General features: G+C 36.4%; 8 protein-coding genes across 8 annotated transcripts; 3 read left to right on the forward strand and 5 right to left on the reverse strand.

The window, feature by feature from the left end:
• Window positions 1–106: 106 nt before the first annotated feature.
• Window positions 107–4081, forward strand: C9374_009498 (uncharacterized protein; the record flags this gene model as incomplete). Its single annotated transcript, XM_044699691.1, has 4 exons — window positions 107–228; window positions 441–3128; window positions 3284–3644; window positions 3779–4081. The coding sequence occupies 4 exons, from the start codon at window positions 107–109 to the stop codon at window positions 4079–4081; spliced, it is 3474 nt and encodes a 1157-aa protein (XP_044554815.1).
• A 132-nt stretch (window positions 4082–4213) lies between these two features.
• C9374_009499 (uncharacterized protein) lies at window positions 4214–5370 on the reverse strand (the record flags this gene model as incomplete). Its single annotated transcript, XM_044699692.1, has 2 exons — window positions 4214–4945; window positions 5059–5370. 2 exons carry the CDS (start codon window positions 5368–5370, stop codon window positions 4214–4216), a joined length of 1044 nt encoding a protein of 347 aa, XP_044554816.1.
• Window positions 5371–5612: 242 nt separating this feature from the next.
• C9374_009500 (uncharacterized protein) lies at window positions 5613–6983 on the reverse strand (the record flags this gene model as incomplete). Its single annotated transcript, XM_044699695.1, has 3 exons — window positions 5613–6226; window positions 6361–6685; window positions 6786–6983. 3 exons carry the CDS (start codon window positions 6981–6983, stop codon window positions 5613–5615), a joined length of 1137 nt encoding a protein of 378 aa, XP_044554817.1.
• Window positions 6984–7356: 373 nt separating this feature from the next.
• C9374_009501 (uncharacterized protein) lies at window positions 7357–8635 on the reverse strand (the record flags this gene model as incomplete). Its single annotated transcript, XM_044699696.1, has 2 exons — window positions 7357–8215; window positions 8262–8635. 2 exons carry the CDS (start codon window positions 8633–8635, stop codon window positions 7357–7359), a joined length of 1233 nt encoding a protein of 410 aa, XP_044554818.1.
• A 30-nt stretch (window positions 8636–8665) lies between these two features.
• Window positions 8666–9542, reverse strand: C9374_009502 (uncharacterized protein; the record flags this gene model as incomplete). Its single annotated transcript, XM_044699697.1, has 2 exons — window positions 8666–9055; window positions 9108–9542. The coding sequence occupies 2 exons, from the start codon at window positions 9540–9542 to the stop codon at window positions 8666–8668; spliced, it is 825 nt and encodes a 274-aa protein (XP_044554819.1).
• A 285-nt stretch (window positions 9543–9827) lies between these two features.
• On the forward strand, window positions 9828–11261 carry C9374_009503 (uncharacterized protein; the record flags this gene model as incomplete). Its single annotated transcript, XM_044699698.1, has 1 exon — window positions 9828–11261. The coding sequence occupies one exon, from the start codon at window positions 9828–9830 to the stop codon at window positions 11259–11261; it is 1434 nt and encodes a 477-aa protein (XP_044554820.1).
• Window positions 11262–11335: 74 nt separating this feature from the next.
• On the reverse strand, window positions 11336–12253 carry C9374_009504 (uncharacterized protein; the record flags this gene model as incomplete). Its single annotated transcript, XM_044699699.1, has 1 exon — window positions 11336–11737. The coding sequence occupies one exon, from the start codon at window positions 11735–11737 to the stop codon at window positions 11336–11338; it is 402 nt and encodes a 133-aa protein (XP_044554821.1).
• A 450-nt stretch (window positions 12254–12703) lies between these two features.
• C9374_009505 (uncharacterized protein) lies at window positions 12704–14107 on the forward strand (the record flags this gene model as incomplete). Its single annotated transcript, XM_044699700.1, has 1 exon — window positions 12704–14107. The coding sequence occupies one exon, from the start codon at window positions 12704–12706 to the stop codon at window positions 14105–14107; it is 1404 nt and encodes a 467-aa protein (XP_044554822.1).
• Between the last annotated feature and the right edge of the window lie 37 nt (window positions 14108–14144).

The raw sequence follows: 14144 nt of genomic DNA on the forward strand, positions 1-14144 counted from the left end.
TCTTTCCGTTGCGACCATCGAGTCGGATGCCGTTATTGTTGTTGTTTTGATCTCTCTCTGATTACAAAGAAGAAAGGACATCACACTTTCATCATCACATTACGGAATGGGAATTCTATTTTCTGCGGTGATTTTTACATCAAGTATTGATATTTTCTTTGCAGTTTCATTGATCGTTGCTTCCGTTGGAGTGTATGCATATCCCGAAAAGGCAGAAAAAGTTTTAGAGTAGGTATATTCATGTGTTCATCGTGAAATTGTGTGTGATAGGAATATATTGATACATTGTGTGTGTTTGATTCCAATGGAATACATCCTGTCATCAATTGTACATTTTTGGAAATCATGATGATGATGATTACTACTATATATTCAACTTTCACAATTTTCATTTCAACATTATTTTACATTTTCAATAATATACTTGTACATATTCATAGATATATTTTATCAAGTCGTTTCCTGACATTGGATTATTCTGGAATGAGATTTTCATCATCGTCTTCACCTCGAGATATTTCCTCAACAACCATCACATTTTCAGCAACAAAAATCGATCAAGATGACATTCAAGCATTACCTGAGCATTTGCAAATTGCATTGGGTGTTAGTGTTCAAATGGATATTTATGAACAAGACAAGACAAGTGACAATCAAGCATCTCAATGGCCCACAAAGCCTAACAAGACACCTCCTCCACCTCCAAGAAGACCTTCTCAATTGAAAGTTAATGGAACTTCTCAACAGGAAGAAGAAGAACGATTAAAACAAGAACGTCAAGAACAAGAAGAAGATTTGAGTTTTGCGAGAAGAATTTTGGGAGCTGCTGATCTTGTGAGTGTAAATGAAAGAATTAAGCAATTTGAAAATGCCATTGCAATGGCAAATGTATCAGTTTCGACTGGTTTGAATCGAATTCCATCGAAAATTTCACTCAAACAAAATAAGATGGCACAACGATTAATGATCCAAGATGAGAACACAACAAACTCACCTCTATTACTGCTACCATCGTCACCACACAAAGTATTACCTCCAATTCCAATACAAAGTCAATCGACGCAAGATTTAAAGTCAAAACCATTGCCACAAATTCCTAAAAAGAATCTTGGATTGTATATTAAGAGGTTTATTCAAAGAGAAGAAGAATATTTGAATCAATTGGGTCACTTGTTACCTCGAATTTACAAAAATCCAATTATGGAACTCATTCATCAAAGAAATATTGAAGGAGAAAAAGAAGTAATGGAAAAATTATTCAATTATTTGATTAACATGTTTAGTGCAGACAAGAGACATTTAAAATTAATGCAATTGAAAAGACATGTGGCAGAACAAAGTGTTTCAGAGGCCAATGATCAGTGGCTTGAAGAATTTGGAGAAATTATTCTCGATTTTGTTCAAGAAACTCTCATTACAAAATATATCGATCAATATTTGGTCGATTACACACAAAAAGGACTTCGATACAGAATTCAAAAGATTCTTCTCGCCGATGACAAGCAATTGAAACATGTCATTGAAACCAAACTCGATGTAGAAGCAAGAGCAAGTTTTAAAAAAGAACAACAATCGACCGCTGCTGAATTTTTAACCTTTGATCAACTCATTCAACAGCCAGCAGCTCGATTGACATATTATTTAATTCAAATTCGTGACGTTTTTCAACCTTTAATTCCAGAAAATCATCCATGTCCAAAACTTGACACTGCCATCTACAAATTAGAAAAGAAAATGATTACCACAAGTCAAGTACTGGAATTGGCATATCAATTGAATCGAACTTTTGAAATTCAAAATCGATTGAATATTGAAAATTTAGAATCTTACACGGCATTCGATTTGGAATCCAATTTATCTGGATCCATGCGAAGATCTTCAGTCTCTGAACGAGAAACGAGTGTTTACAAAACAGTTCGACCACGAAGAGGCTCCATTCTAGAAGAACAAGTTCCAACCATGCCTCGTTTCATCTTTTCTGTACAAACCATTGATTCGACATGTCTCACCAATTACTATGATTCCAATGACAAGTTAATTTATCAAATTCGAAAAGGTCAAAAATCTCCACCTTGTGAGGCCTATCTTTTTGAAAATGTTCTCATTATTAGTTGGATCAATAAGAATGTTGTCACTTTGGATTCCTCTCATCCCTCCGTGAAACGTGAAAAGAAACTCTATTTCATTGATCACACTTGTATGGTTGAAAAATGGGGAGATCGAGGTTTCAAACTCGTCTATGCTCCAGAAAAGCAAAAGATTTTTGAGTGTGAATCGGCAGAGGAGAGACGTCGATGGATTCATTATTTGAGATCAATTGTCAATGGTTCATTATTGTCCGCTCATGAAACGAAACAAATTGTGAAACATTTGAGATCCGTGTCGAGTTTGGAAAAACCTGAATCTCGTTATTCGGAAGATTTGGATTCTCTCATGGAAAGACGATCTATCGATCATGCCAAATTTGAAGAACCTGAAGTTCCTGGTGAAAATGTTGCGTTTGCAGAAGATGGTTCATTGATTGGAGCAACTTTGGAAAAATTAATTGAAAGAATGACCATGTCACAATCCGTACAAGATTTAGCCATTAAGGATGCCTTTTTATTGACCTATCATTCATTCACAACTGCTGAAAAAGTTCTCGAATTGTTAATCTTAAAATGGAATTTACCTCCTCCTTCGATTCAAATTCGATCAGATCCTCAATTATTTAAACAATTTGAATTATCTGTATTGGCTCCTACTCGAATTAATATTTATGGAATTTGTAAGAGATGGATCACTGATCATAGCAATGATTTTAAGAGTAATCCTTCATTGGTCAAACTCATGTCCAATTTTATTGAAAATCACATGGCAAAAACATTTGACAAGTTGGCAGATAATTTGAGAATTGAAATGAAACGATTGAAATCGAAACGTGACACGATGGCAACGGTACAAAAACAATATCTCGAAAAACAAATGAAAGAATATGAAGAAAAGGACGTCGAATCGGATGAAGATGCTCCAAAACCAGTCTTTCCATCCACATTTAAAACATCTTTCAAGAGTTTGAATGAGGTTCGAGTATTGGATTGGAGTAGTGTTGAAATTGCTCGACAAATTACTTTAATTGAAAGTGCCATGTAAGTTTTATAATTTCAATAATTTTAATAATTGATTTATATTTTTAATAATTCTAATAATATTTTTTTAAATTTTAAATTTACATGAATTCATTACAATGATGTATTTCACACGTGTTGAATCATTGAATTGAACATTTCACACACACTCGTAGCTTTCAAAAAATTCAATCTAAAGAATGTTTGGGACAAGCTTGGAATAAGAACAAACCAGCAGCTCCCAACGTGTGTGAAATGATTCACAGAACCAATACGGTGGTGTTGTGGGTCGCTCATCAAATTCTTGAAAATAAGAAGGAAGATAAACGTGCCAAAGCCATTCGAAAATTCATCAAAGTGGCTCATGAATTACGAAAACTCAACAACTTTAATGGACTCAAGGAAATTATTGGTGGATTGAGAAGTGTGCCCATTATGAGACTGAAAAAGACATGGGCTCTTGTACCAAAGAAGCATTTGGAGAATTATAGAGAGTTGGAAAAGATTGTGTCAACTGCTAAGAATTATAAGGAAATGGTAAGTGTTGGGTGTTTCTCTTGATCATTTTTCTAATATTGTCATACACAATGTATGGATTTGAAATAATTATTGATGGAATCATTTTTGGTCGAAAAATTAATGTATTATATTCAACAACAACAATATTATAGAGAACCACTATGAAAGAATGTCATCCTCCTCTCATACCATTTATAGGTCTCTATTTGACAGATTTGACCTTCATCGAAGATGGCAATAAGGATTACATTAATGAAGACAAGAAAATTATAAACTTTTTCAAGAGACAAAAACTTGCCTTTGTCATTCAGGGAGGTATTAAGAGATTCCAAAAAGCATACAAACTCAAAGCAGTGACAGAATTGAAAAACAAATTGAACAATATGGTTCACTTTTCAGAAGACAAGTTGATTGAACTCTCTTGCACATACGAACCTAAAGATCCCAATCAATAATTATCTAAGATTGCCAAACTCTCAACAACACTAGATTAAAAGCATACGTGTACTAATATGGAGGACCATCTTTGGAACATGTTCTACAGAATGATGATTGGTTTCGTTTATTAGTGTCACCTGTCGAGCACTTTAGAAAATTTGAACTCCCAAATCATTCATCATGTTGGCAATTGCTCTCATCTGAACTCCACTCTTTGTTGCAAATGTTTCAATTCCACTGTATCCCCACCAATCGAAACAACCTTGTGGGTTAGGTTCAATGAATCCCTCCTTCTTCACTTGAGGGAAAATCACCACAATGTTATTCGCTTCGGCATGCTTCAAATAGCCAGAATGGAGCACAAAAGTCTCACCAATATATCTTGCACCTTGATTACATCCATGGAATACGAGATGGGCAGCACATTGTGCACGTCCCCCTTGACACGCAGTTGGAATATAGACATAACCCTTATCATCAAAACTCATGGCCGAGTAATTTCCCGATTGAGAAAAGGTATACAAATTATCATCAATTGGAGTGGTGCCATTCTTTGAAATGGGTGCTCCCATCACCACGGACAAGATCTTTCCAGCAACATCCATACCACAATTATTAATCCAAGGCTCTCCCAAGAAATTACAAGCATTACCATAATCGTTGGTAATCATGGCATGCTCGGCTGGTACATTCCAATCGGAAACAATTCTACTCATATTAAAGTATTGAGTGAGTTGTGTTTGGAGTTTTCTCATCACACCCTGAACGACCATGGCGTCTTCAAGACCAGAGAAGAGGTACATGCGATGATTTCGCAAATTGGAGGTATCATCAATGAGATTCTCCATACTCATGCCTTGAATAATATCGTTCATGAGGGCCTTTCCATAAGGTTCATCATATGTTTAAGGTTTCAATATTTCGACAATCGACGAAATTTTAGGACTAGGGTATGAATCATCTTGTTGTTCAAAGAATTTTCTCGGAAACCTACCAAATCAATCAATTCAGGTATTCTCATACATTGATTAAGGGCAATCAACACGTTGCCCATGGAGCAAAAGAATGGTCCGCCGGCAACCACTCCAGCACCAACAATGGATTTGGAGAAGGCTACTTGAAATTGGACTGCCATAAAGGCACCAGCGCTCAAGCCGCTCACACCAAACGATTGTTTGGCAATATTGAGTCGGGGCAATCGGGTCAAGTGTTTTCTACCTTCAACACTTGAAAAGAAACACAACAAGGCCAACATGATCAGAATGCCAGCAAGCATCAGAGAAACACGATGACTTTTGGAATTCATTTTGAGGTAATTTTTTTCGGAGTCGACGTTCGTCCCAAATGAAACTTCATCGCTTTATTACCAACTGTGAAGGGGTTCAAATTTTAAGTATACCTACGACTGGAGTGCAGAGTGGAAACAAACAAACAAACAAAGCGTATCACACCATCTTGTTGTTTTGGTCAATGTTTATTGAGTGGCTCCGTTGAGAGGCCTTAGGATTTGCAATGACTAATCAAGAATTTGGATTCTCTTTTACAAGGTTATTGCTCTTCAGAATAGAAAGGATAATCAGTGTATCCAGTAACCATATCTGCAGAATAATAGAACGACTCTCTATTGTATACATTCAATGGCAAGTTCTTTTCAAATCTCAATGGTAAATCAGGATTTGAAATAAAGTAACGTCCAAATGCCACAAGATCAGCATCACCAGATTCAACAATATCAATGGCTGTTTGTCTGTTAAATCCACCAGCTGCAATTATTGGATTTGAAAAGTAGGGTCTCAATTGTTTACAAGCTACAGTAGCCATCGCCTCAACTTCTTCCGCTGCCTTTGAGTAGGTAAAGTTGGATCTAGGCTCAATCACATGCAAGTATGCCAAGTTATAATTGTTCAACAACTTGGCCACCTCAGTAAATAACTCTTGAGGATTCGAATCAGACATGTTATTGAACACTCCAGAAGGACTAATTCTGACACCGACACGATAGGACTCGTTATTGAGGTGGGAGAGAACTGATTCCACGACTTCTTTCAAAAATCGAATTCTATTCTCAATGGAACCTCCATATTCATCAGTTCTCTTGTTCACTCCGTCTTGTAAAAATTGATCAATGAGATATCCGTTTGCTGCATGAAGTTCAACAAGGTCTGTGTTGATGGTTTGTTCACATTCATCATATTCAGAGAATTTCAAACATAAATCATGTTTGAAACAATTATTCAAATCGAATTCAAATACCAGTTCGATGAAATTTAAATGATTCATATCGCCCAGTACTTACCAAATCCAGCCTCAATGGCATTCTTAGCGGCCACACCGTATTGCTCTACCACCTGCTTAATCTCTTCAACGGTTAACGCTCTTGGTGCTTCAGCAGGTACTTGTTGCATGGTTTTCAAATCGGTAGCATGTTCTCCCAATGCCACTGAGGATGAACTCACGGAATCAGCCCATCTTACTCTACCCACATGCCACAATTGACAAGCAATGATTCCACCTTTTTTGTGAACGGCATCAGTAATCTTCTTCCAGGCCTCAATTTGAGCACTGGAGTAGATACCAGGAGTGGCTGGATAGCCTTGTCCTTGTGGTGTGATTTGTGTAGCCTTATATATTCAATACCAATACAACAATCAATATCATTACATTATTTCAAGAGTTGAAGGTGAGGAGATTTGTGAGTCGTGGTTTATACAGGTTACATACCTCAGAGATGATTAAACCTCCTTCCGAGCTTCGTTGTTGATAATAGGTAACTCCAAGGTCTGTATGCTCACAATCTCCTGCGACTGCTCGGCATCTGGTGAGTGGGGCCATAGCCACTCGGTGTTTCAATTTAAAGGAAGTGCTTCCATTGCTTCCGAGAGTCAATGAGGAGAACAATTTAAATTCTTGTTTGGACATTTTCAGTAGTAGTAGTGAATGGGAGAGTAGTTGCTGCTCTTTCAAAAGTTGGGGCAAATTTTTGTGTTGTTGAAAAAATTTACCCGTCCACATTTGTATAGCTCTCTTTCGTACGCACGCACGAAGAGAACTTGGTGAAATTCCGCCAACTATCTCAATTTTGATGCGACGACCGTATGTTGTCTTTCGTATCATCAATGCTAAACCACCAACTTGGAAATTCCAGACGAACAGCGCCATGCCTTAATGTTTGGCTGCCGCTTCTTCAATCTAGGGATAGTGTGGCGAAACAAACGCTTCCATCTACGCACAGTGTCGATGTCTCCAGTCTGGCGTGAGGATAATAGACTTGATCCAATCTCTGACCACCTTATTACCTAAATATTTGTACTCTTTGAAGTTGTGTATCTGCCACAATGAGCTCTCCACTCTGTTCATTCATACATATACCTGAGGGTGTTTTAAATCTACCGCTCATGTTGAACAGAGATTGATTTCCAAATTCTTTGACAAACTTGCATTTTTCAGCCAAATGTAACACCTGAATTCGATTATTGGCAGAATCACAAATATAGACGAGATGAGTCTTGTAGTCAATGCATAAATTTCTCGGATATGAAAAGTGTAAAGGCTTGGTGTTTCCCTTACTTGCTCCTCCGCCATATTTCCCAATAATTTTAACGATTGTTCCGCTGTTCTTGTCGATCAATTTCAAATGATGGGCCATGGAATCTACGATCAATAACATGTGTTGCGTGGGAGCAAGATGAATAGCTGACATTTGTTTGAAAGAACTATTCGTCAATGATATAATTTTCAATACATGACCATTTTCACAATTTAGCACAAAAATTCGTTTTGGTGTTTGATTACTGCACACGTATAACACACTCGTGTGAAATTCCGCATTGAACTGTTCAATACATGTTCCTCCATCGAATTCTAGGTTATCAATATCCAAATTTAAGAATTGCAGGTGTGGTGTCTGACGAATGCTCTCAGACGTACTCCAAATTCTCAAATCTTGCAAATTTGAATACTCTTCTTGCACAAATTTTCTCAAGTCATACTTGTGAATAATTCCATGTTCAGACTCGGTGATGTAAATATGAACAAAACAATTACCAAATGAACCTTCTTGCACGGTTATCTGTGCGGGACGAAAAGGCAATGAAAGAGTGGATTGGTATTCTTTTGTTGTTAAATCAAAGAATTGCAACCTCTTATTCGTGCTATGATTCATTCAATGATGGAATGGTTCGAATTGAAAAAACTCACCTATCGCTCACGATTAGACAATTCAAGTGATAGCCAATCTTGACATCTATTGGATAATTGAAACGAGAATTGAGTGAACCTTTTCTATTCAATTCGCCAAGTGTTTGAACATGATGAAATTGTAAAGAAAATTGTTGATGATTCAGTTTTTCTCTTAATTTTGGTACAGCCAAAACGGAAGAATGATCAAACTCGTCCACACAATGAAATATTTCATTAAAATCGTGCAAAACAACTCGAGTACATTCATAATTTTCATCATCATGCACACACTCATTTTCACTCATCCATTTAAAATCATTCCGTGTTTCATTCAATAACAATATTGGATCGGAGGGTGATGAAAATTTCACACTTCCCTTTTCCACTGACATTTTTTTAAGATAAAAATAATAACACAATCTTTAGTGTTCCAATAAATTCCTACCCTCTGAAGCCTTCTCTCCTACCTTCAGGAAAATCTTAATATATGCTACATTGATAATAACGGCAGTTGTAACAACAGCTAAAACACAAGCAACGATTACTAAAATAAGGGCTACAAGAGTGGTTGGTGCAGCACATGAAGAAAATTGAGAACGAATTGGGAAAGTGACATATGGAATAAATTCATCATTGGAACTTGAGAATGATTTGTAAAACATGACTGTTGTTCCATAGACCAATCCTCCACTCATAGCAGTTAAATTGTTTGAATTCAAGTTGAGGGAGCTATCAAAGACAAATGACACATTCAAATTGGAGACATCGCATGCTTCTTTGTAATAGTATGTCACAACGTTGTGTTGTTTGTCCTGGTAAAAATCAGGTTTCACAACAGTAAATCATGATAGTTCAATAACTTACATCCCTCGTTACTGGGCCTTTTGCAATGTAGGATCTTCGAATTTTGATTGTTGTCGTGACTCCAGAAGGTGTAGCTGGATAGAAGGTACTGACAATGTCAAAGGAAAACTTTTTAGGGTCAATACTCGTGGAGGACACATTATAATTAGGAGTCAATACTTCTACTTTCACTAACGACGATGGAATGTCATCAGCAACACCATATGGAACAGCGCGAGACACAGTGGAATAGGATCCATGAAATGCATACTCAACATTCTCAACCACATGCACACTGCATGAATACAAAGTCTCTGTTCCAAAACTTACTTCTGAAGAAAACGATGTGATGGTATAGTCGGTTTGAGCTTCAAGCTCCAGCACAAGGAGAATGAGGGTTATAAAGAGCAGGACAAGAACAGAGCGAGGTGCCATCAACGCTGTTCCGAGTTGCATCCAATTTCTTTCAGTGGGTGGTTGTAACCCCCAATAACAACCTCTCGAGAATGAAGCTTGTTTGATTTTTTTATTGTGTGATGCAACTATTTGTGAATTTCTTGAATTGGTAATTTGGAAACGAAATCCTTTTTGCCTGCCAATTTCAAATAGACCAGATAGGACTGGTACAGATTTGAGGTCAAAGACAAACAATGCTAAAGAATTACAAACAATGAGAGAATCGCAACGTCCGTTGAATAATAAAAACAAGAGACCACTTGTTACAAAAAAAAATAATTACTGATGTGTTTGTTGTGTGGTGTTGAGGATTGTTGTTTGATCTTGTGGGATAAAACATGTGATGCAACATGTAGGATCGGATGTAATTTATTGTGTTGTAGATATCGGTGGTGTCCAGGATATGCCATTTGTAATGAAGATGACCAGGATGATGAGAAGGATGACGACCCTTCAAAATCGGAAGAGGATAAGAAGAAAATTAAAAAGGAAAAGAATATGAGATATAATAGAGATTTAGAAAAGATGGTTTATTTATTAATTTTATTAGGATTTTTCTATATGGCTTTGATGCCGCTAGTGATTAGTTATTACTGGATTGACATTTTCCGAATTTTTGAAAATTCATCGAGTCCGACCCACAAATATCCACTTCTTGAAATTTACTCGAGTTTGGGAACCCAGAAATTTGAGAATTTAAATATTATGAATGCCAGTTGGGTATTTTGGATGTATTGTTTATGCTGGTTCTTGAGTTATGCGAGCTATGAATATTGCAAGCGGTCAAATCCAGGACGAGTTTTTGTTGAGGGCGACGAGAAAAGAATTGGATACATTTCAAGAAGGGACGCAATTGTAGTTGACATTTCCAATGAAGCATCCACTATTTCATGCAAAGCAGAGAACCCTAAAGAGAGCTCCAACTCTGAAACACATTCTCCAACAAGCGATGAATCGAAAAACACTCTAAGAAAGAGAGTAGGTAACAAAATTTCCTCAGACAATGAAAAAGAGAGTGACAATGATACTACAGCTCAAGATACAGCAACAACCAGTACCACTCCTGTTGCAAGCAATTCCGCTCCTGAAAAAGAAGAAACATCACCTCCTCGACAACCAGAGCTCCCAATACGGTCCAAGTTTTGTTCAAGGTGTGGTCATAGAACGGCCAAATATGACCATCACTGTTTGTGGATTTCGAATTGCGTTGGAGAGAAGAATCAGCTTGTTTTTATACTCTTTTTGATTGCCATGATCATTCAAACAGCTCTATGCTTGTGTTTGGTTTTGTATTTATTTTACTTGTGCATTCATGAGGTTACGCATAGCTTTAATTTAGCTTACGAATTAGAGTCAAAGAAACGAACTGCTCTCATGTACGGAAAATCTGTTTCAGAGTTGTGGAGAGATGCACGGTCATTGGAGTTGCAAGAATTTCTCAAACATTTTGATCCAATTTTGCAGGTTTCAACCGTATTCTTTTTCTTATTGAATTTAGGAAATTTATGCTTGTCAGGTTTAGTGTTTGCGTTTGTCTCGTTCATGACAGGAGTTCAGGTGTACATGATCAGTAACAACAAGACATCAGTTGAGTATTTCAGTCCTGAAAAGTATCAATATGCACCTCCGCCATCAAAGGAGCCAGTGACGTGCCTGTCAAATTGGAAACTGTTTATTTCACAAATTTTCAAGCCATCTCATCAATTTGTAACGTACTAAAATGTTTGAATACATCCGAATGTTCGAATGTTTGCAAGAAAATAAAAACCTGGTTTTCTCAATGACATGCATAGTTATGGGACTAGCTTTCCCAAAACAGAACATCCATAAATAAAAGGTAAAATCAAATCTTGGTACGAGTCTCTCTTACTGCTCAATTCAAAATATTGAACTCGACAAGTGTGCAAATATTTGGTGTCAGAGCTGGGAATAATTTTTTCTAAAAACTCATATACTTCCTCTCGATCGACTTGGTGAGGAAGATCAGCTTTAAGTCCTAGCAATATCAGACATGCATCTGTAGATTCCAAAACGTCGTAAACATTTGCAATTTCATATTGAGACTTCCAATCCTCAAACTTGGATAGAGTATTTTCAAAAGATGAATGATCACCGAGATCAAAGCAATAGAAATACGCTCTAGCTTCTCTAAAATAGCTCCTCAAGATTGTATTATATTTTTGGTCTCCTCCCATATCCCATAACTGTATTGCATATTGCTCCTCTTCATAGAAACGCACCACCTTAGTACGAAACTCCACACCGATCGTATTAAAATAGTTGGAATCCTCATATGGTTTTTCTTTGAAAATTCGATCAGCGAGAATACTTTTCCCACTCTTTTGAGCACCAGCAAGTACGAACTTTAATACGACCGGATCATGTTCGTGATGATTCTTGTTGGACATGCATTTGAATGCATTTAAAATGGTGGGTTTAAATTGACTGTGGTAATACCAGATATTCCTTCGAGTATTGTTTTCATACCACTCTGGCAAGTATAACATGGAACAACAATCCGCCGTATTCTTCCACCATTGAGGAAAATCAATCCAATAATGATAAAAGTTTTTTGAAACTCGTCCAAGTTGTTTGATGCATTCCAATGGTAAAAATTGTAGAATATGAATCATAATTTCATCTGGATAATGTTCTTCCAAAGTGCTCATATTCTCGAAATTATAGACCTTTTCTTTATTGGGTATCATCATGTTTCAGTGATTTTGATTTATAAACTAACCGATAATTTTCTGAAAATAATCGACGCATGATTTTGTGAGAATCGTCACGAACAAATCTCGTTCCCTCCTCTCTGGTCTCAACTTGGAATGTTTGCTGATCTTCTCGTTGAGGTCTTTGGGACTGTGGGAGAGTCTTTGTGGTTGAATTGCCCATTTTTTTTAATGGTTGTACCGTTTTTATTTCTGAAAAAGGAAATACCCTGTGTGTTGAAGTAACCAAGGAATGGATCCTAATAAAGGATCCTAATTGTTTTGAAAGTTCGTGTTTTAAGATCTTAAATGTTTGTTCCACCTCAATTTGTTTTGTAGAAAAAAAATCAACACAACAAAAAATACATGTTCAACATTTAAATTTTCTTTCCCGATTATATCAACCCTTCCGACATTAACCATAGAAATTAATTATTATCAGACGTGCAAATGATACACTCATCAGTGATGGAAAATAATATTCATCATTGCAAGGGACCACTTTGTGATGATATTATTTTTGAGATTCTCCGATTTTTTGATACCATGTTCATCCTCCGAGTGGGCATGAAAATTTCAAAACAATGGAGAGAAGTATCATTTCAAATTCCGTTGGCTCTTTCGTTCTATAACAAAGTCTCGAGTCAATCAGGCCCAAAATTTGTTGAATTGATTGCCAAGAGTGACAATTTGAAAAATTTAACTTCTCTTCATTTGTACCAAAACAATATTGGTGAAGGAGTGAAATATATTGTTACTAGTGAACACTTGAAAAATTTAACCTCCCTAACTTTGAGTGGCAATATTGGTTCTGAAGGTGTAAAATATGTTTCGGAGAGTGAAAATTTAAAAAATCTAATGTTGTTGGATTTAAGTTTCAACGATATGGGTGACGAAGGTGTTCAATTCATTGCAAATAGTTCCTATTTGAACAATATCACTTCACTGGATTTAGGTGAAAACAATATTGGCAACGAAGGAGTTAAATTGATTGTCTCTACTGAAAATTTAAATAATTTGACCTCATTGTATTTGTATGATAACAATATTGGCCATGTAGGAGTAGAAGCCATCACCAACAGTGAAAAATTGCACAAGTTAACATTATTGGACTTAAGCTCTAACGACATGGGACCAGAAGAAACCAAGCTCATTACTAATTGCAAATACTTTAATAATTTGACTTCCTTGGATTTAAGCTTCAATAATGTTAGCTCTGTAGGTGCAGAAGCCATTGCCAAGAGTAGCAATATGAAGAATTTGACTTCATTGAGCTTGAGCTCGAGTAATATTGATCGTGACGGTGCCAAATACATTTTCGCTAGCGAATATTTAAAGTATTTAATGGAATTGAATTTACAATGTAACAATTTAGGTACGGAAGGTATCAGATACATTTCCATTAGTGATAATGTGAAAAATATAACTTGTTTAGATTTGTCACGGAATTTTCTTGGCCCTGAAGGCGCTAAATTAATCTCTTCTAGCTGCAATTTGAAAAATGTAACTTCACTAAATTTAAGTAGAACTAGGATTGGCCATGAAGGCACCAAAGTCATTTCGGGTAGTGACAATTTGAAATATTTAACTTTACTAAATATAAGTACCAACGATATCAGAAATGAGGGTGCCAAATTCATTTCCAACAGTGAAAAGTTAAAGAACTTGATGACGTTGAATTTAAGTTCCAACGGAATCAGCTCTCAAGGTATCAAGTTCATCGCGTCTGGCCACAATTTAAAGAATTTGACTGTTCTTGATTTAAGTTTCAACAATATTGGCCATGAAGATGTCAAATCCATTTCAGAAAGTGAATACTTGAAGAATTTAATTGAATTTTTGCATTACAGATAGAGTTTCACATGTTCATTGCTGATTTGACTTTATTTTA

Source organism: Naegleria lovaniensis (genome assembly GCF_003324165.1).
Source record: "Naegleria lovaniensis strain ATCC 30569 chromosome Unknown tig003, whole genome shotgun sequence".
Lineage (NCBI taxonomy): Eukaryota > Heterolobosea > Eutetramitea > Acrasida > Naegleriidae > Naegleria > Naegleria lovaniensis.